We start from the raw sequence: 20,195 nt of genomic DNA on the forward strand, positions 1-20,195 counted from the left end.
AAATCTTGAGAGACTATCAATTGTCTCCGATATTGTGAAACGCCGGATCGGCTGCGTGTCGCAATCGAGAACAAACGACGTGGAAAATTGACGAATGGGGTCATCTTGTTCCACGACAATGCCCGTCCCCGTGTCGCTGATGTGGTTAATACAAAACTGGCAAAGTTTAAGTGGGAAACGCTGAAACATCCGCCATACACCTCAGACCTGTCGCCTTGCGACTTCCACATTTTGGGGCACCTGAAGAAAAAAAGCTCAAGGGAACCAGACTCGTGCCGCACGATGACGTGAAAGAGTCAGTTGGAGACTTTTTAAAGCAGCAACCCAAGAAGTTTTATGAGACGGGAATCGCGCGACTCGTTAATCAATAGGACAAATGTTTCAATGCTCATGGAGACGACTTATAAATAAAGTACCCCATTTGTCATATATTCGCATTGGCTCACTTTCATTTTACTCACCCTCGTATATTACGCAGAACTCCTGCTTCTTATACGTGCTCTCTGTTGCGACTATAATTTCGGTGAAACACAACCTCGCGATACTCACGATACACGACTGGTGACAGCTACTCCTGCGTAATAGATTGGAACAAGTGACAGCGTCATTGAGATTTTTCACTCGCCGTTGCATGCGTACAAGAATGTAAAAAAGGTTCTTCAATGACAGTTTCATTAACGTATTTGTCCTCAGCTTGTTCATTTCATGGGCTTTACATTTTTCGTAGCAGCGGCATGCACTGCTTAGCTGGTTTCGAACTGATATAGTTCTAAAGTTCGTGTGATATTTTCTTTAGTTATTAAATAGACAAAGACATGGAAGCATTGATATCAGTTATTTTGGGCACAATTTTCGGCACAATTTTTGGCACATACGGGTATATTCCTTTATGAAAAAAATACATATCTTACTTGTTTTGACTCTGCGTAGCGTTAAACAATTCGGTTGCAGGATCTTTGGCAATGGCGATGCAGTTATTATTCATGCATTTGATCCCTCGCCAAATTGTTTATGAGGAAGCTTTTGCTCGGGCCCAACTCCGACGCGGCCTATTCAAATACATGTAAAACGCAGAAACGCTTTTCTTAGATAACCTCTGAACCGCTTTTAATAAAATTTGTTGCATTTGAGAGAGAAAGTTGAATTCTAGTGTCTATTGAAAGCGGAATTTTGATTTAGGGCCTGAATTTCGATTAAAATATTTTGAAAAGTTCGAAAGTTCGAAAAAAAATGGAACCACGGCGTTTACAAACTAATAGCTCTGCATCAATAACACATATCGCGCTTCTGTAAACGCCATCTACTATAACAGTCAAAGCACACAAATTTGGTGTGTCAGTTTGCGTCTTACGTGAATTGGTTACGTAGTGAGCAAGGGTTCTGCAAAAGCCGTATTTCCATAATACTGAATCTCTTTTAGATTCATGTGTAACATATCAATTTTTTCCGCTTTAGATGTACTATTAGATGCAATTAGCAGAATTGTGATATCATTTTTCATTGTTGAGTTACAATGTTTTAAACGTTATAGTATCGTTCACTGAAAATTGGTGATTTTTGACATTTTAATAAAGAATTGACAACCTAAATGAAAAATTCAAAACAAACAGTCCCTAGAATTTCTCTTTTTTTTAGATTCAACAAACTTCATCAAAGTTTGTGCAGTCGTTGCCAAGAAAAATGAATTCTCCTACTACATGTATTTAGATAGGAGCACCCGAGCTAAAGCTTCCCCTTAATGAGGAGGCCGAGCTGCAACATGAGCCCCCCCCCCCCCCCCCCCCCCGAACGAAATTTCTGGCTACGCCACTGCTTGCTGCATACCTGAGTTGTAGCCGATGGCTGTTTGCCGGTTCTAAGTTTCGCCAGCCAAGTTTCACGCAGCTCCTTGCCCTGCGGCTACGTGTGAATAAGGCTGACACCGGGCTCCGTTGCTCACGTCCGGCACTGCGGCACCGAGCAGTAGCTTACCATGCTGCACGCCTCCAAAGGCAGGCACTACCTATTACATTGCTTTCAAATGTTGTCAAGCAGACACCCCCCAGGGCGGTAAAGCCTCACCACTTAATCAGAACCGCGGCGCAGGTGCCACTTTAAACTTTCGTTTTCAGCTCGCTTCGGCGCTTCCGAAGCAGCTGACACGGCCGCTGTGTCCACGTGATCCCTCATGCCACGTCACGCCGACAGTGGCGCCAGGTTTTGCAGTGGTGTAGCTCGCCCCCAATACCCCAGCTATCAGCGCTCAACACGTGCAACAAGAGTGGTCATTGAAACAGAAACAGATAAAAAACAGATTAAGAAAGTTCAACCAGTATTTAAAAAAAGCAAACTCATTTTCAGTGATTGCAACCGATGGTTGGCTTATGCATATTTCAGCGCACTTTTTGATGGCGACAGTACTTTGGCGTCAGTACTGTAGTGGCAACAGTACTTTGAGTAAAGGAGTCTGAATATTAAGTTTCTAACAACCTTGGACAACTTACTCTCCGTGTCTGCTACACTGCTTGAGGTTTGACTTCAGAAACCAGACGTATCCGCGTTTCGGCAACAAAAAAAAAAAAGCTTTCTCTAGATCTGCACGCTAGCGTCCGCGATGGTGGATCACTGCAAACTATCATCCTCATCATCATCATATTGTTATGTCCACTGCAGGCCGAAGACCCCTAAGCGATCTCCAATTATCCCTGTGTCGCGGCAGCTGACCCCCTCTTGTGCCTGCAAATTTTGCAATTGCCTAAGACTGTTCATCACATTACCTGACAGTTGAGGGATTTATCCAATACTACAGGTTGCGACCTAACCAAATAATAAAGTCGTACTTCCTGTGCCCATGATGACAATACCTGTCTAAGGCGAAGCTTTCTTTGCCTACCCTCGCGTGCTGATTTGGGGCGGCTGCTGCTGCTGGGTTGATCCGTATTCGCGATATATATATATATATATATATATATATATATATATATATATAGAGAGAGAGAGAGAGAGAGAGAGAGAGAGAGAGAACGACGAAAGGGAACGACGTGCCGAAGTCTATCCTCGCCTTCCAAGAGTCCTTCCCAGACTTCGTCAAGAGCATCGATGCCCTACGCGACATCGCTCTCACGTGCAAGAACTTTCTGGGCATCGCGGAGACGGCATCACACGAGACGCTGGCAATTACGCTCTGCCGGCCGTCATCAACGTCAGCCGGCAGCCGCCCCTGCAACAGAAAGGCGGGCCCATCGCCGTCGTGCCGACTACGACGCGAGAGCTAGCCAGGCAGATTCACAACGCGGTCTCATAGCTCGGTGAGTATGCCCGACTACTCAACATGTGTACCTCGACCGGCGACCGCAAGGAAGGCCAGTGCGCCGAGCTCCAGCAGGGATGTCAGATATGCATGCGCGGCCACGACGGGACGCCTCATCGGGATCCTCGAGGAAGGCAAGATGGATCTACACCGCTGCACGTACCTCGTGCTGGACAATGTAGACCGTATGCTGACAACGGGTTTCAAGTCATGTCCTCAATATTTCCGAGCTCTACCCGCTGGATCACCGGGCGATAATGCGGGTCACATCCTGGCAAAAGGACGTGAGGCCACTTGTCGAGGAACTGCTGGACGACTACGTCGAAGTCAAGTTCGGCATGACGCAACTGGCCGCTGGGAACAGCGTGTAGATGACCGTTGACATGTGCCATTAGGAAGAGAAGGAAGCGAAACTCGCCGAGCTCTTCGGCGACGTCATCTAAGTCAAATTAGGCCGTTGTGTTCCCACCGACACGAAGAGGAAGGCCGACGAGATTGCCTTGAAGCTGCGAGACTCTGGAACTGCCCTGCCATCAGTATTCACGGCAAGAAGGCGAAAGAAGAGCGCGAGTGGATCAACTCTACGTTCCGGGCAGATACGGCAAGCGCGCTCGTGACGACCGACAATGTTGTCCAGGACTTGGTCCTCGAGAACGTGTGCCCGGTTGTGAACTGCGACTGCCCGAACTGCTCAGAGGTATACGTGCGTAGGTCAAGTCACGTGGCGCCCACCGTTGAGCCAGGCTTCGCCCCCGTGTTCGTCATTGCGACCCAGCAACTGTATGCCAAGACTTCTTAGCGATTCTGAAGGGTGCCAGTCAGCCGGTCGAGCCACGTGTTCTACAAGATGACAAGAAAAGTTCGTTCCAAATTACAGCGGATCCGACATCGGCGGCCGGCGAGGTGTTCGGAAGTCGAATAATCGCAAAGAGAACTCGAAGACAGCTGATCAAGCCTTGACGACAGTAGCTAAAATTGCCGGCTTCGGCACGCATGACGAATGAGCAAGTGTCATCGGTGGAAAACAATGACTGCCATTAGGTTGTCTTCTACTGATGGGAAACAGATTATTTAAAGCGTGATCTGCTTACAAGAAAATCGCACAGGATAATACAGTATTAAGTATAACTATGACCCACTTATACTTAAGTAATGCCAGCTCTTCATTTTGCACGCTAAGTGTACTTAGCTATGCGATCGACTAAACACACCAGCTACAGCGGTCTAGTTTGTGCGGAATACTTCGAAGTGGGGCACTGAATAGAATAAAGCATCTTCGCTAAACGTACGATGCTTGTGGTCATATCACAGAAGGTAGCATAACGGGTCTTTAGAACCCTTCCAGAACATGGTAAATAAAAATTTGGGGCCATGGCGTCCGCATGGCGTTCTGAGAAGACGCGGGGCGACATGTTGGCGCGACAAAGGACGAGAGTCTAACGCTGCTGCGCAGTATAAATACCATCCTGCAGCCGTTAGGCGTCTAGCTTACAAAAATCGCTGATAAAGTGGTCACACTATCGGGTGGCAGAGAGCGGTATACCCCTGTGCCGGTATCGTGGTCTCCAGCTTGTGCGTTGAGGTCCTCCGTCGCACCGCCACATCACGGACAGCGCGCCAGTACAAAAACAAAGTGCTGGACGGAAGCGCGAGCGCCAAAAAAAAAAAAAAAAAAGATACAGCCGCGAGGGCATGGCAGCGCCAACATATATGCAGCCGCAGCATTTTAGTTACCATTTCTAGATTAAGTACTACCAGAAAAGCGTATTACATGACCATGGTACAATACTACCGCTACTACTACTACTCCGCCCATACAAGGAGGAGTTGTGAAAACAGTTATCGCACTCCACGCCAGCGGCGTGCGCAAACATTTCTCGAGCTTCGATGAGACCGGCTGTTCCCGATTGCAGCAATCCGGGCTCGTAAGTACGGCTCGCCTACCAGCGCCCGAGCTTATAGTGTTGGTCCGCAGCGATGGGTGGCAGACGTGATCTCGCCGTTCACTCCAGTGAATCGGAAGACGGCGCATTTACTGGAGGCTACGTTCCTCGCGATATCTGCGTGCGCATGGGACCAGCTAACCGCCCTCGAAGCCCCGTGATCGTGGTCCCGGTGCTTGTCACAACCTGCTACAGTCGGCCGGCCAACGGGTTCACACTTCGGTTTAGCGCGCCACCTCCAAAATACAGGATTCGACAGATAGACCCCTCGAGCTCCTGTATCGAGAATGTGTCTACACTCGGGTTAGCCGAAAGAAGCGCGACTAAAGCAAGCCGCACGGTGAATGGTGCTCATTTGTGCGTCGCGATTCCAGGCCTCCTACTGATGTCCTTCGAAGGTGACAAGTTGTCACCTCGAAACATGGCTCGATCGTAGCTACGAGGGGAGCCAGCCACACTAGATTTGATTGAAAAGTACGCAACAAAAATATCAAAAGGGCCGTAAAAGGCAACCATGCAAAACGAAGCATTATACGATTAAAGGTTAGCACAAATTTTGAGAGGGCTCATTCGTCAACTTAGAAAAAATGAATAAAGTGCGCCACGGTCGGTGCCCTAGCAGCGTAATCTTCCGGACGCTTCGATGAACTTGTGCAGAGCAGTAATCATAGACCCGTGCCTCGTGCCCCATTGACAGGCACCAAAGGACAAATTATTCTGTGTTGTAAGTGCTAGACCCAGGTTACCAGTCGGAAATATCAGAAACATTCTGCGGAGGTAGGAGAACCGGCGGCAAGAAATATGACGAGAAAGGAAGACGAAGGTGGCAAGTGAGTAAATCTGGCGTTGCTGCACGCTCTTGTTGCTGGAGAAAGTGAACCAGCCTCGCGGTGTGCTATGGTGGCGATGCTGATGATCTATTGGCATCCCCTTTGATAGGGGCCAGTACCAAATAGTCACCTAACCTGCTTGAGCTAACCAGGTATGCTATACATGCTTTCAATCTAACATTTTGTATAGATCTTTTTCATGTTTTTTCTAATTCCTCAAAACTTCTCTACCTACCTTGTACCACTACCACTACCTAGGTAGTGGTAGTACCACTACCACTACCTATCTTTTTTTTTTAACAAAAACTATAAGCGCATTTTGCTTATTTCGACCTACAACGAAGGACGAAGACGAGCCAGGGGTAAATCTCTGCTCGCCAGTGCCCGCTTGAACAAGGACCGAACATGCTTCGTAGACGCTTTTTCGTACGTTCAAGAAGAGGCCTTCTCCTCAGTGGTCATCGAGTGATTCTAAAATCTTTAGCTGCGCTACCATCCGCACTTCTAATCCCAGCGTTGCAGAGCAGGTTTCTATTGCTCTTGCATTGACGGATAGTGTACATGACACGATTTATTCAGATTCCAAGGCAGCTGTCAGGGCCTTTCAGATGGGAATGGTGACTCCCCAGCCCCTACGTATCATCCAAAGTGCTAGAGACATGAAACATCACTCTTTGGCCTGGTTCCCTGCGCACCTTGGAATCATTGAGGGTGCCTCGATCAACCCCAACGAGGAGGCGCACTCGGCTGCACGAAGTTTGACTGACCGTGCGCTGGGTAACGCGTCCTCTCCTGGGCGACCCGAGCCTCTCTGCTCGTACAACGAAATTTGCAAACATAATTATCTGTCAAAAAGACTCCTGCCTTTGCCACACTCCTCGCTGTGCAGGGCCCAGGCAGTCACTCTGACTTCTGCAAACAAGCACTTACCCGAACCCCGCGGCGCTGCACACAATGTACCCCGAATGGTTCCCAAGCCCGGCCTGCCCTCTGTGTGGTGACTATGCGGACTTCGAGCATGTCCTGTGGGGCTGCGCCTCTGGCGGTCCCCCTTTCAACCAAGAGGAAATGATGAAGCTCATTAGGGCCCAGGACCAGACCGCTCAAATACTGGCAGTCCAGAGGGCTCGCGAGAGGGCCCTCAGGTTTCACCTGATTAACCCCGAGTGGGCCTAGCCAGGTGACGTTGAGTTTGCTTGCGTCTATAGTGGACCAAATAGTTGTTTCACTCACCCACTCCCTGACCGGTTAACGGCAAATGTAACGAAATTAGGGATCGCGTAAAAAGCCTTGTTTCGGGTGATTTAGCCATACGGTAGCCTCTGCGGAAAATTTTACGCTTGAAATGTGAGTGGGCGCTTCACAAAGCGACGCAAAAAACGATGTTTTTCATACTAAAATTGCAAAAAAAAACGCCGCCATTACCAGTCGCCGGAAGTGACGTACTACGCAGACTAGAGAACCAGCGCCCGGGTCGTCTGCCTCACTTGCTTTCGTGTATCGTGAACAGGTCCTGCACGTCTGCTAGTCACAGATTGTATACTCTGCTAGCTGCTTCGTGCGCTGTGCGAATGCCGTTGCGCGCCCGCGATATTAAAGCGAAAGCTTTACTGGCCGCGAACTTGCGATTTGGCCATGGCGGTGCTCCGAGGAGGCACATGACGTCACACCGCGTTCCTCGTCGTTGCGTTCCCCTCCGCTCGCTCTGTCAGCTGCGTCGCTTGCCTCATAACGTCGGAGGATTGAAATGGAGAGCTCGCGTGTTTCTCTTTATCTCTCCCTCCCTAGTCACGACTGCGCATGCGCCACTAGTAGCATCGAACCACAGGTTCGTAAAATAGCGATACTCTCCTCCTCCGCCTTCACTCCTCCTAGTCTCTCCTCTCTTTCACGCTCCCTCCTCAACCATGGCGCCGCCTACACTGCTAGAGCGTAGCGACGGCGCCAACATACGCTCCTCGCCACTTCGTAGACGCTTCTCGAGCTAAAATGGCGCTGATGCACGGCTCGAGGGCTCACGCGATGCTATTAGGCCAACAGCGACGCGGCGTCGGCCTCCGGCAGAGCGCGCGAGGAGGAGGCGGCATTTTTCAAAGCGTGGCTCTACTTTAGGAAGTTTAAGGGGCTTTGTTCCGCCGCCGCCGTTTGGTATGACGTTACCCGCGTTCCTCGTCGTTGCGTTCGCCTCCGCTCGCATCGCCAGCTGCGTCGCGTGCCTGATAGCATGTCAGAGGAGAGCTCGCGTGCGCTGCAACCACAGCTGAGGCGGCAGTATCGGCGGCGACAATTCTGATAAAGACAATAAATTGGATGCAGAGGTTAAAAAACAACAAAGCCCATGGATATTTACAAATACGGCAAAAAAATAAAATTGGAAATAAAAATTTGGAGGACCCTTAATCTGTGCCTTTAAGATTGAAACGTGATAGCATTCAAAGATCCCCGATTGCTCCTTACGTTTCGCGCCAACTGTTGCGTATGTAAGCGTAATGTCTATCGGGAAATGCTCGCGGCAAACGCTACGCACGATGGTGGGCTCTCTGGTAGAAACGCAGCCTCTTGCGTGGGCCGCGCTGCGGTGGAGGCGAGCGCCATCTGAAAGTGTTGCAAGGAAATGGGGGCGCCGCTCTGTGGCCTCCGAGATATTCGCGTGCCAGCGCGTGCATATGCCAAATGCCATGGCCGGTCTATGAATGGTAGAAACGCTGGAGAAGGGGTTTGTTTGAGCTTTTGCATAACAGAATTATGTTTTCTTGTGCAGTGAAACCTCATTAAACTGTAGTTGGCCAGAGCTTGGAAAAAGTACGTACTAAACGGTAGTACTGCTTAACCGAAATAGCACAAGATCGCCCACTTACCTGTCAAAATCGGAACTACGAGAGAGAGCGATGAAAAGGCAGAAATCATGCAGCATTTATTCACTGCGCGCGACAAAAGCATGTTATTTTCATCTGATGCTGCGGTGGGCTAGCAGCGACGATGATGGCCTCAAACTCACTCAAGCTACGAGCCAGCTTTTTCGCCAGCCCCCTTTTCACGGTAAACACCCGCATGAGGCTGATGTAACGCGGAACATGTGCCACTGCTGAGCCTGAATCACCCCTGCTATCGCTTTCCGTGTCGTCCTCACCAGTGTCGTTAGGCGAAACTTCGGCAATAACAGAGGCAACGATGGCGAAAAGTCTAACCTCGCAGCCAACATATTTTCACAGTCGCAGCCGCATTGCCTATCAACTTCGCGTATCCAAATGCCACACACCATAGTCAATGGTAGATCCCGCTCGCGTGCCAGCATCGGCTTCTTCGTGCCACGTTCGACGGCACGAACGATGTCACATTTTTCTTCTATGCTGAGCGTCGGTTTTTGTCCTAGCTTGCTCGACACCACAACACGAGCAACAACGCTCCGACTCTGGCACGGCACCAAAGTGATGATGTGGCTTCACCCTTCCAAGCGCCCTCTGCGTTTACGCCTGGAGGCCATCCTGATCTCCGAGGCTCGTTGTTCTGCTGGGCCGACGTACCGCCATGATTTTGTGACGAAAAGTGGAAACACTACGTGTTAACCGATACATATGCGATAAGCTGGTACAGTTTATTGCGGATACAAAACGCATTATGTTCAATGGCCGCTGAGTCAATAATTTCACTTTATTACTTTTACAACGAAACTACTGTTTAAGCGGGTACAGTTTAACGAGGTTTTACTGTACATTCAAATTACAATCCGATGCTATCATGTCTATAGGTTGTGTGCAAGTCGTACTTTGCAATTTTTTTATGTATTTTTGCTTGCGAAATTCAATTAGTTCAATAACTTCCTTGCGCCACATAGAGGGCCTGGGTAAGGGTGGTCCAAAAATCTTTGCCAAAACGACGTCTGATGCTGGACGCCTATGCGGGACAGCGGCGCAGGATGCCAACGCCGAATTTTCTTCGACACAGGGCCCTTAACATTTTCGCGTTAAAATGTGCGGTAACCCAAAGGTCAGTGCCTTGCTATTTGAGGCCCAAGCAGGCAGCCTTAGAACAAAAATATTCCAGAGCAATTAACCACAACAAGACGGGGCAGGTGCCTGCTGCAGCAAAAATCTAGAGGTGACTGAGCACATCATAATGGAATGCCTAAATATTCATCAAAGCAAGAATCGTAGGGATTGTACATCTTCCAGAAGCACAAGGATTCAAAATGGAAGTAAGCATTATTGGTCAGCGGTCGAGATAAGCAACAGACATTTAGAGTATTGGCAAAAAAAGCAGGGAAGAGATTGATAGGACCGGGTCCACTGCAGGCAGAGGTCACTAAGGTAAATAAAGAAGTTTTTAAGGAGAAAATATTAAGGAGTGGTAGGCATACTGCTAGATTGATAAGCATGTATAGAGAATCTGATTAGCTTATGCAGACCATCTGTTGCCTCCACATTTCGAAGGGGATGCCAGCAGAAATCATCATTCCTGCGTACGCTCTCCAAAAGTTCTTTAACAAACATTTATTTAGCTTTTTACAACGCATGTAAAATAAAGCACCATGCTTCCCCATTACTGCTGTATTGCAAATGCAATCCTTGCCATCACTTCCTTTTTGGTGGCTCAACACAGAGCTTTTGGGCAATATCGTCCTGTAAAAGTAAGAAAAATCTTATGAACATCCTACAAATGCCACTGAATCTATGCAGCTTCTCAGAATATGAGGTCAACGACTGCTGGCTGAATGACAGGGTTTAGCATCCTCAAACAGCTCATAGGGCTATGTGTGCATAGTAGTACGGGTGTGTGTTCATATTTGTGCTCCAGATTTATGGTGACCGCTTGAAGCTCCCTAAGGTGCAACTGGTATGAATTTCTAGGTGTTCAGATCCTGAAGAAATTTTTATTGTACACACTCCTGAACGCCTTCTGCCACGTGCACCAAACAGGAGCTGTGTAGTTTTTCCACAATTTAATTTCAATGACCAGTGAGTACATTCACGATTTGCGCCCTCAGACGGATTGTCTCTGGTGACGACCGTACGCTCCTGACGTCAGCATGGAGGCAGCAGCACTAATTGCATCATCTCGTGAAGTTGTCTTCAAGCAACGTGTGCAAGACTCCTCTTGTAATGAGTGACTGCACTCAACTTAGCTGCTGCTATAAAGGTTCTCGCAGCAGCATGACCTTCAAAAAAGTGACCTTTGTATATTTTTACACCAATATAGTCTCAAGGTGCTTTGTAATTCATTGCAATTGGACACTCTCCCAAGATGTCACTATTAGTGCTCCAGTCCATGCTTTCTCTAACCTTGCAGCAGACTTAGTTTCGAGGATGTCCTTTGACGTCCAACCTCAGCCTTTCCGAGTAGACTCAGCCATTTGGACTGTCCACACTTTAGAAAGGCAAAAATCCTGGGTGCTTGGCTTCATCCGTAAACCCAGAAAGCAATGCATGCCCTCATGACTTTTTTAATATTAACAGACCTGAATAGGTGCTTATAGACACCCTGTATCTACTATACTTTGCAAGCTAACTATCTCTCTCTTTGCCTTCTTTATTCTTTTAATCCATCATCCACTCTCCCCTTGTAGGGTAGTAAATTGGGTGTCCGTCTGGTTAATCTCCAAGCCTTTCCTTTTTTCTCACTCCCTCAACAAGGTGTTTCTAATTTGTCTAAAATCATTTCTGAATTTTCATAAGAATTCAACGACCTTATTCGTAACAAAATGAACTGCCAAATCTAATGCTGCTGCTCCTTTGACAAAAAAATTGCTGCAGTTGCCCTTTGACACGCACTCGGAGCTCAGTACATGAGCAAGTTTGCGTACAGTTCCATATGGAACGCAGCCCAGTAACGATAGCGGATGGTGATATTCTGCATCAACCTCTCGCTCCAGTACCTTTCACTCAGTTTCAGTGATATCACAACACAGCTAGGTACTTATATACTGACCGTAGCTAAGATTATAAGCTGGTATAACATGCCGAAGCAATTCTCACATCATGTGTAGCTGGCAGCAACAAATCAGCTCGCTGCCATCTCTCATTAGGAAAACGAAGCTCCACACACGGAGTTCCCAATGAGGCTCAACAATGACCCAACAACGAAACTGAATGTTTCCTTCATCGGTTCTGAGCATAATAGTTTCACTTGCTACAATGTGCATAACTAAATTTACTGAAACTGAAATATCATTTCCAGTGAACTGCTGCTTGAAAGTGTGAGAGGGAGAGGCACCTTTAATTGAATAATGGAGATGTTTGCCTGGCGTGTTTCTAGTGTGTTTCTAGGGTGATAAAGACAGCACAAAATAGCATACACATAGAACACATGCACACATAGTGCACAAGCACACACAGTGACGGTTAAGTAAACGGTCTTGCTTAGGCCACTGAGCCAAGGAGACCCTTCACTGCTTGGATTCATAGCAGCGTTGCCTCAAAGCACAAGTACAGTCAAAAGCAAAAGCTTACGGAGGATGCAACTGTATCCTGAAAAGCATCTCTGTGCCTCCTACCAGCACAGTGGTTGCTGTAACAAGCAAAGCTTGGCAGGAAGTGAATCCTTTTGTGATAGCAGGCCAAGCTCTGCTCTTAACAGCAGCTGTAGTACTGGCAGGCAGTGGGAACGTGCTGTTTGCATGTGCTCACCTGGTCCATAAACTTTTGCTGGTGACTGCACATGGTGCCTCTCAAACGACCAACCATGCATGTTAAAAAAGGTTCTGCAAGTCACTCTCAAGGCCACCAAGTAATGTAAATGCATATAATGTGGTTCAGATGATCACGTACATTGCGGGCATTGCACAGCTCAGTTACATCAAATACTGTATTTTTGGGCATATAACCAGCAACACAAAATTTTCTAATTTGACGGTACAGTCGGGGTGTGGGTTATATGCAGATTTTGCCTATAAGTGTGGCTTCATGGCAGAGTGTGAAGCCACGCTTTAAGGCCAAGTTCTCCGCCATTCATTTTTGTTATCTCCTAGGGAACCCCACCCTCTAGCCACCCTTGTGTGTTGAAGCTCCCCTCTCTCATACATGGTCGCCCATTCTCCTTTTCCTTACAGACCGCCATTTTGCGTTTAGTAGTTTGCGAATAGTGCACGTGGCGCTGGCAAAATAGAACTCGAATCACAATGAGCTGCGCTCAGCGGCCGTCTTAGCGCAACAAAAGCTGATGATAAAGCTTAATCACAGTGGAGCAAGTCATGATTTCAGCGTGCGGATTTATCACGTTATATAGGTATGTCACCCATGCCCGTGGTGCTCCCTTGCTCCATGCGAAGTGCTTCGCGATACGGCTTGGTTGCGCTTGCTCTGACGGGGTTGCACATGCGACGGCTGCTCCGTTCGTGCTGTCATCCTTTGTCATGCGAATGCTAGCTGCGAAGTGATCCGATTCATGTCACATGTCATGTAACTGATTCTTCCATGATCACGTTTGTTGTGTGAACACAGCTATATCAGAAAAGCTGGAGAGGGAAGTAGGTAGAACAAGATATTTCGGCAGTTTATACGAACAGATTTCTTTGGGGGGAGGGGGGGAGGCTGTTGTAATTGAGGGTGCGGGTTATATGCAGTGGCAGGTTATACGCGGAAAAATATGGTAGGTAGCAGAACACTGTGAACTGAGTTGCGTGACGTGACGTACCGCAAACTGTATCTGGTTGACGTGATAGCGAATGCCACCCTGTGCATCACACTTGGCCATGTGCTTCCTCTCTGGGTCTCCTGGAACCTGGACTGGAACACCTGGTGTTGCCTGGTACCAAAGATGCACACATGAACGTGTGAAACAAGAATATGCCATGCTCGAATTATCACTCTTACGGGATCTGAACGTAAAGCAGGACTCTCAAACACATGCAAGAGGCAGGCTTGTCTGCACAAACAGCTGTGGCTGAAGCTCAACGAGCGCTGCATCTCACTGTCGGACCATCCTGGAACACTTACCGGTTCCTGCGAACGTGCTGTGTTCATCAAATCCTGCATCCGGCCTTCAAAGCCGGGGGCGAATGCTGCTGGATTGATTGCCACAAAGCACTGGCCCTGCAAGGACAGGGGCCAATATTAAGGACACACTCTCTGACCAAATCTGACACAACTTTCCTTGCAAGGATCACAAAGAAGGGAGCCATGCAAGAGGCCTAATTTCTTTTAGTCACAGTTATATGAAGCCAACAGGTAATGAAGCCATGAAAAGCACAAGGGAATTATTTTTTGTTTTAATTGAAGTGTAGGAATGACAAGGCAAAGGGAAATGAAAATAAACGTTAAAGGAACTTGCAGCAGATGGAAACCAGGCCCACATTCACCGCACATGGATTATGTCATAAGTTTAGCCTTGCTTATTAGGATTTGTAAAAAGTGCACAGAAGAGAAAATTGCAGAGAAGGATCAAGTCATAAGCAAAACCACAGTCATGAAATTAGATAATGTAAAACAGCAAAATTTCAGCAGACTTCCGCAATTCCTCTTGCTCTGAACTAATTTACTATAACAGCAGCTGGTTTTCTCAGAGAACACCTACGTCTTCTCAAGATCAAGTTCTTTCCAATTTACAAAACTTTGTCTTCATCCACTGCTATAGTATTTGTTGAGGCTTTTAAAATAGCTGCACAGATACCACCACACTCCAAGTCGGCATGCAATTGTGCATGGCACACAAAACCCTGCACAAGCTATTAAGTACGGACGTTGCAGAGGCATGTCCAGCTCGTAAATGCACATTGCCACACGGGAAGGGGTTCGATACCCAGTGGTAGTAGTGGACAAAGTTTCGTTCCCCTCCGCCGCGTGGTTGAGATGAAGCTGAGGACGAGAAGGTGGCTAGACAATTGAAGATGGTGACAGCAGTATGACAATGATGGCATAACAGAAAGACAGGACAGAAAAGTAGTCAAAGTGACAGACATTGCAAGCAGTTTAGAGGTTTTAACTGCCACAGGCTTACAGTAATGACACAGTGCAAAAGAGCAGCATAATCTCACTGTGCAAAATTCAAGCAAAAGTACAATGCTGACCAAGTCTGCAGGGTCTGTCACATTGAGCCAGGACCGAATGTTGTTGCCATAGTGAGCACTGCTCAATACGCCACAGAATAGGTCAACCATCATGGCCAGACCGTAGCCCTTGTAGCCACCTGTAAGACATCAGCAAGGAAGTGAGCACAAAAGTGGGCTAATTAATAAAGATTTAGTGCTGCACCGCACCTGAAAATAAATACATACTCACCCTAGCAAGATTTTTGCAATTTTTTGGCATAAATATATAACACAAACAGGTAGGAATATATCACAGTCAAAAGCAACACAAAAGCAAAGAAGGTGTATTCATTTCCAAGAAGCAATCTTTCAACCACTGACACAATAAAGGAAAATTGTTTGAAACAATGATTTTTTAACAGGATTTGTTCTTGCACTTTATTGTCTGTACAAAAAAGTTAATGTGATGATCAAATCATGAGTTTTAACCACAGGTCAGCTCATTATGGTCATTCACACTCACTCACCTATATTTTTTTCACGATATCGTTCGCTCACACTCCTCAGAACTCGCTCATGTTTCTACCTTCGCCCACTCACTCACTGGCTATCACTCATGCTCATGTCCACTCACGTTCACCAGCACTCATTCAGCTTCATACTCGCACCTATTCACCTTCACTGGCACTCAATCACGTTCATAGTAATGTCAACTTGCACTAACCTGCAACTCTAACACAAGTCTACTCAATCACCAGAGCTCACTAGTGTTTATGACCACATGCACCTTTTATACTGAGGTCAAGTGTGAGTATGAGTGAGTGCTCATGAGCGAGTATGTCAAAGCATGGGCTTGGTTTCCCAAAGCAATACGATGACTTTGAGCAACACCATAGTGGGAGAGGCCCCAGATTAATTTTGACCACCTGGATAATCCAACTAAATCTAAGTGACAAGCCTTTTTTGCATTATGTTTCCATCGGAATGTGCCAGCTGCAGCCAGGAATCAAGCTCACAAACTCATTATCAGCAGGAGAACAACACGGCCACCGAGTCACCATATGGTGGGTCTAAGTACGATCATCGAAGGCATTCCTTTGCACACATTTTGTGACTGCTTTCATTCCACTTTCGCAAGCCACCCCCCATGTGCTTTATGATTCATCATTAGCCTGTTATATGTCCACTGCAGGGCGAAGGCCTCTCCCATCAATCTCCAATAACACCTGTCTCGCACCAACTGATATCATCCGAAGCCTGATAATTTTCTCATTTCATCAGCGCTCCTAGTCCCCTGCCATCCGGCAGCGTTTTCCATGTGCATGTGAGCTGATTTTGGTTCGGAACACTGGACCAAGCCATAGATTCAAATTATGTGCATTTGGTGATTGCATGGTGGCAACATCACTGTTGTTGATGTTGAGTCCTCACTTGCTTGCAATTCATTCCAAAAGCAGCTGTTCAACCCCTCCCCTCTCCCCAAGAAAAATGATGTCATGGGTATGACCTTTGTTGCTGCCATTGCTGTCACTTTTATAAGAGGTGAAGTGTGCAGAGACTCTCTGCCTGTTTTTTAAACTCAATCTTCAAGTACCGATGAGGCAGAAATTAACCGAAGCCTACGGTGCAGCTTCTGCAGTGCTAGCTATTCAGTAGCAGCCGTACACAATGGAACAGTGGTCTATCCTAATATTTTCCATGGAAAAACACCTGGAGGGAACTGAGAAACAATTACTCACTCGTCTCAATGGTTCCACCCAATGGCAACAAGGCACCATCGCTCATGACTTCCTCAGGCTTGTTAGTCACCTGCAAGCAATGGTCACCGTGAATTACTTAGCTGTAAAGTTCTCGTTGTGATGTAATTTTATTTGCGTGTGTGTATGAGTGATCTATGTACTTCAGCATGGCCTTCAAGTGCTCTGTGCATGTGGTCTTCTTCTCGGTTGTTCCCAAGTTGTCGTTAAGTGCTTAAATCCTGGATTACCAGCAAGCCTTAACACATCCCTAGTGACACATTTCGCTCCATAGTGATCCAACAGTAATTTATATTTTCTGATCTCATCGGTGGATCTTAGAAACATGTAGCATCACATTCTGCCCTTGTGATTTCTTCTGGTAGAAGGGTGCATGGCTGCACTTTTACAAGACCTAAGCATCTGTAAACAAATGGGTAACAGCGCAGACGACCACAAGAATGGAGACATGCACATGGAGACATGTTTCAAGATGAACCTTGTGTGTACGTGTCTCCCTTCTTGTGGTCATCCAGCTGTTTGCGCTGTTACCCACGTGTTTCAAGATGAACCAACTTGCCCAAAAAGAAGTATTGAATAGGCATCTGTGACTCCACTGGTCATGGGCGTATTTCACTAGCCATCAACCCTTCTTGGTTCGTGGTTTGTGCATACTGTTTGTTGGGGTGCAAGTATGCACACTGTCTGGTTGGCAGCAAAACAGTTTACCACCAGTGGCATGCCAATGAGGAGGGAAGGAAATACATAAATGAACCATGTTCCCAGCTGCAATAACAAATTCAAGCTGGCATGAAGGCAGTAGTACCGTTTCATAATGTCCAAACAAGAAAATGGCAAGTAAACAGTGCATATCTGCCCTGACAGCAGTGTCCTGTAAGCCAACAAGTTAAAACCCATTACTCATGTCAGTTTCCCATTGTAAAATAACATTCAACGGAGGCCACCTCATCTGTCACTGAAGTTCTTTAGTTGCTTCCTTTTATTATTTATGAATGCCATGTACTGCTCCAACTTGACACTGCCATCAAACCTGATGGTTGCAAGAGAGTATGTGCTCAGGATGCTAGCACACAATGTAGACAGATGCACAAACAAGCAGTAAAGGTTTTGCAATAAGTGACTTAGCAGAGTGTCTAGATTGCTTCAAGGCAAAGCATGAGGCAAGGGCCCAATACAGCCATCTGTCTGTATGGCCACAGTTACATGCCAATGTTAAGAACTTTGGAAGTCTTTGTTCATGTGCGCTATTCCAATGAAAATAAAGCAATGCACACATTAAGTGCACACATTATGACATTAAGGTACGAGGCAAATTCTACGCTACATAGAAAGCAAGTCCATGCAACAAAGTCCTCACACCTTCAGCAACTCTGCCTAGTTGCAATCAGTGAGACGTCACAAAAATGAGAAACACGTTTTCATGCGAGTTTGCCATTTATTTTCCACCAATACTTAAGTTAATTCCCTTTTGACAGAAAATTTTCAATCTGGATTCTACCAAATATGCTAAACACATTGCCTCTACTGCTTTTATAGCACAGCAATTCTTCAAAGTTCAGGGTGATTTATATTAAATATAAATAAACACATGTGGTTTAATGTCCCAAATTAACTCACAGGCTATGAGAGACGGCTACAGCTAAGAGTCAAACCCACAACTTCATCCTCAACAGCAGAATACCACAGCCACTGATACAGTGTGTAAATGCTTTGCACTGTGAAGTTTAGAGCTTGCTAAAGTCGGATACCATTGGTAGCTCCTAGCTTCCAGCCATTGCAACTACAAACCACCTAACACATGACACTTGATGCCTGAGAAAGTGTTTCCTATCAGCAAGTACGGCCAGCAGTGGCACTGACTTCAAATATAAGGGGTGGTTTATCATATTCACACAACCTGAACTTGCTCTTTTCCCATGTAAATTTACTAACAAATTTATAGCACACTAGAATTGAATACGAAACGAAAATTGCAAGTGACAAACTATTCTCGTTGCCACAAAAAATTGCTGTGCAGTCGACTTTTGTCAGTTAGACTCCAGTTAATTCGATTTTTCTGTTAATTTGATGGTGACCATAGATCCTGAATGGTGTCCATGCATTTCTATGGGCCCTAGCTTTTGTTGTATCGATCCTAAAATTTCCCTTCGCTGGACGATTTCAACACGACCAGTCAGCAAGCACGTGCCTGACCGCTGTTGTGGCCTCAATAGCTAACCCTTCAGTGGCAGCGTCTGTCTCGGCAGAGCTTAGGGGACAGTAAGTGCATTGCACACGCGTCAATAAATCTCTCGTCAAAAACACCCATTTTTGGCCTGCCAATAACCATAGCTCACAGTGCTTGGTTATGGTATTTACTCAATTCTAATGCACGCCTTTTTTTTCTTCTTCCAAAATTGGGCCAAAAGTTTCATGCGCCGCACAATCGAATGCAAAAACCATAGTCGCAGAGTTTGTATGCTTCACCGCATAACACAATTGTATCGAGGCAAAGCTGACTTTAGGAAACCGGCTCCTATTGTGCAACATATATTAGATCCTCGCCCATTTTTCTTGCTAAAAAGCCGAATGTGTTGGATTTCTACCTTGTTTAGGAGTTCTATGTTAGTTTTATATCTTAGACAGACAGAAAGTAGGCACGCATTTGATTCGGGGGCATGTTAGAATCTAGCAAAAAGGGCCAAATGAATCAGCGGTGAAATTGGTCATTTTTTCTGCATATTCTTTAATTCAACCCGCCCGAATTTCCTCTGTCCCATCACAGTTGAATTTAGCGGGAGACAACTGTAATCCAATCTGATCCAGCTGCAACTGTAGGCAGCTGTGACTTTGTGGCTGCTGAATAAGTTTGTTATGGTGTCATGGTATGTAAGGCATTTAAAAACATGCAGTATATCAAATGTCGTGGATGTTATCAAAATTAAAGTGCTCTGAGGCTGTTGAGAGCGATAGGGACGCTTCTGGTGGTGTTTAGTCCTACTCAACCATAGTTGGGATGCAATTTAATGCTTTTTTTTTTCAGCTGAAAACAAGTCACCATTCTTAGAATGAACTCTGGTAAGTGAATAGTCAAGAGTGCTGCATTTGGGATTTTTCAAATACAAAAATTCGGACATGTGTTATAATTAAGGGAAAGTTATAATCAAGTAAATCCAGTGGATGCCCATGTTCACAAATGCGCATGAAAAAATGGCTATGGGTGGCCACCCTCATTGCTCAGTTGGTAGACCCCCGGTCATTAAGCAAAAATTAATTCTGGGCTTTTACACGCCTAAATCACGATGTGCTTATGTGACACACTGTCGTACGGGACTCCTAATCGATTTTGACCACCTGGGGTTCATTACCGTGCATCCAAATACACGGTACATGGGTGTCTTTGCATTTCGCCCTCATCTAAATGTGGCCACTGCA

The 20,195-nt window shown here is 46.4% G+C and overlaps 1 protein-coding gene across 1 annotated transcript in view; it reads right to left on the reverse strand.

Annotated features, from left to right (window-relative positions):
• Positions 1-10,532: 10,532 nt before the first annotated feature.
• The window catches only part of LOC126517524 (uncharacterized oxidoreductase YjmC), a 38,361-nt gene continuing 28,698 nt past the window's right edge, over positions 10,533-20,195 (reverse strand). Inside the window, exons 8-12 of the mRNA XM_050167260.2 lie at positions 16,764-16,833; positions 15,064-15,182; positions 13,994-14,089; positions 13,692-13,802; positions 10,533-10,681 (exon numbers count right to left, since the gene is read on the reverse strand). Of these exons, the coding sequence (XP_050023217.1) occupies positions 10,634-10,681; positions 13,692-13,802; positions 13,994-14,089; positions 15,064-15,182; positions 16,764-16,833 (444 nt within the window). The 3' untranslated portion in view covers positions 10,533-10,633. The remainder of the gene's footprint in view (positions 10,682-13,691; positions 13,803-13,993; positions 14,090-15,063; positions 15,183-16,763; positions 16,834-20,195) is intronic.

The sequence above is a fragment of the Dermacentor andersoni genome, chromosome 11 (genome assembly GCF_023375885.2).
Source record: "Dermacentor andersoni chromosome 11, qqDerAnde1_hic_scaffold, whole genome shotgun sequence".
Taxonomy (NCBI): domain Eukaryota; kingdom Metazoa; phylum Arthropoda; class Arachnida; order Ixodida; family Ixodidae; genus Dermacentor; species Dermacentor andersoni.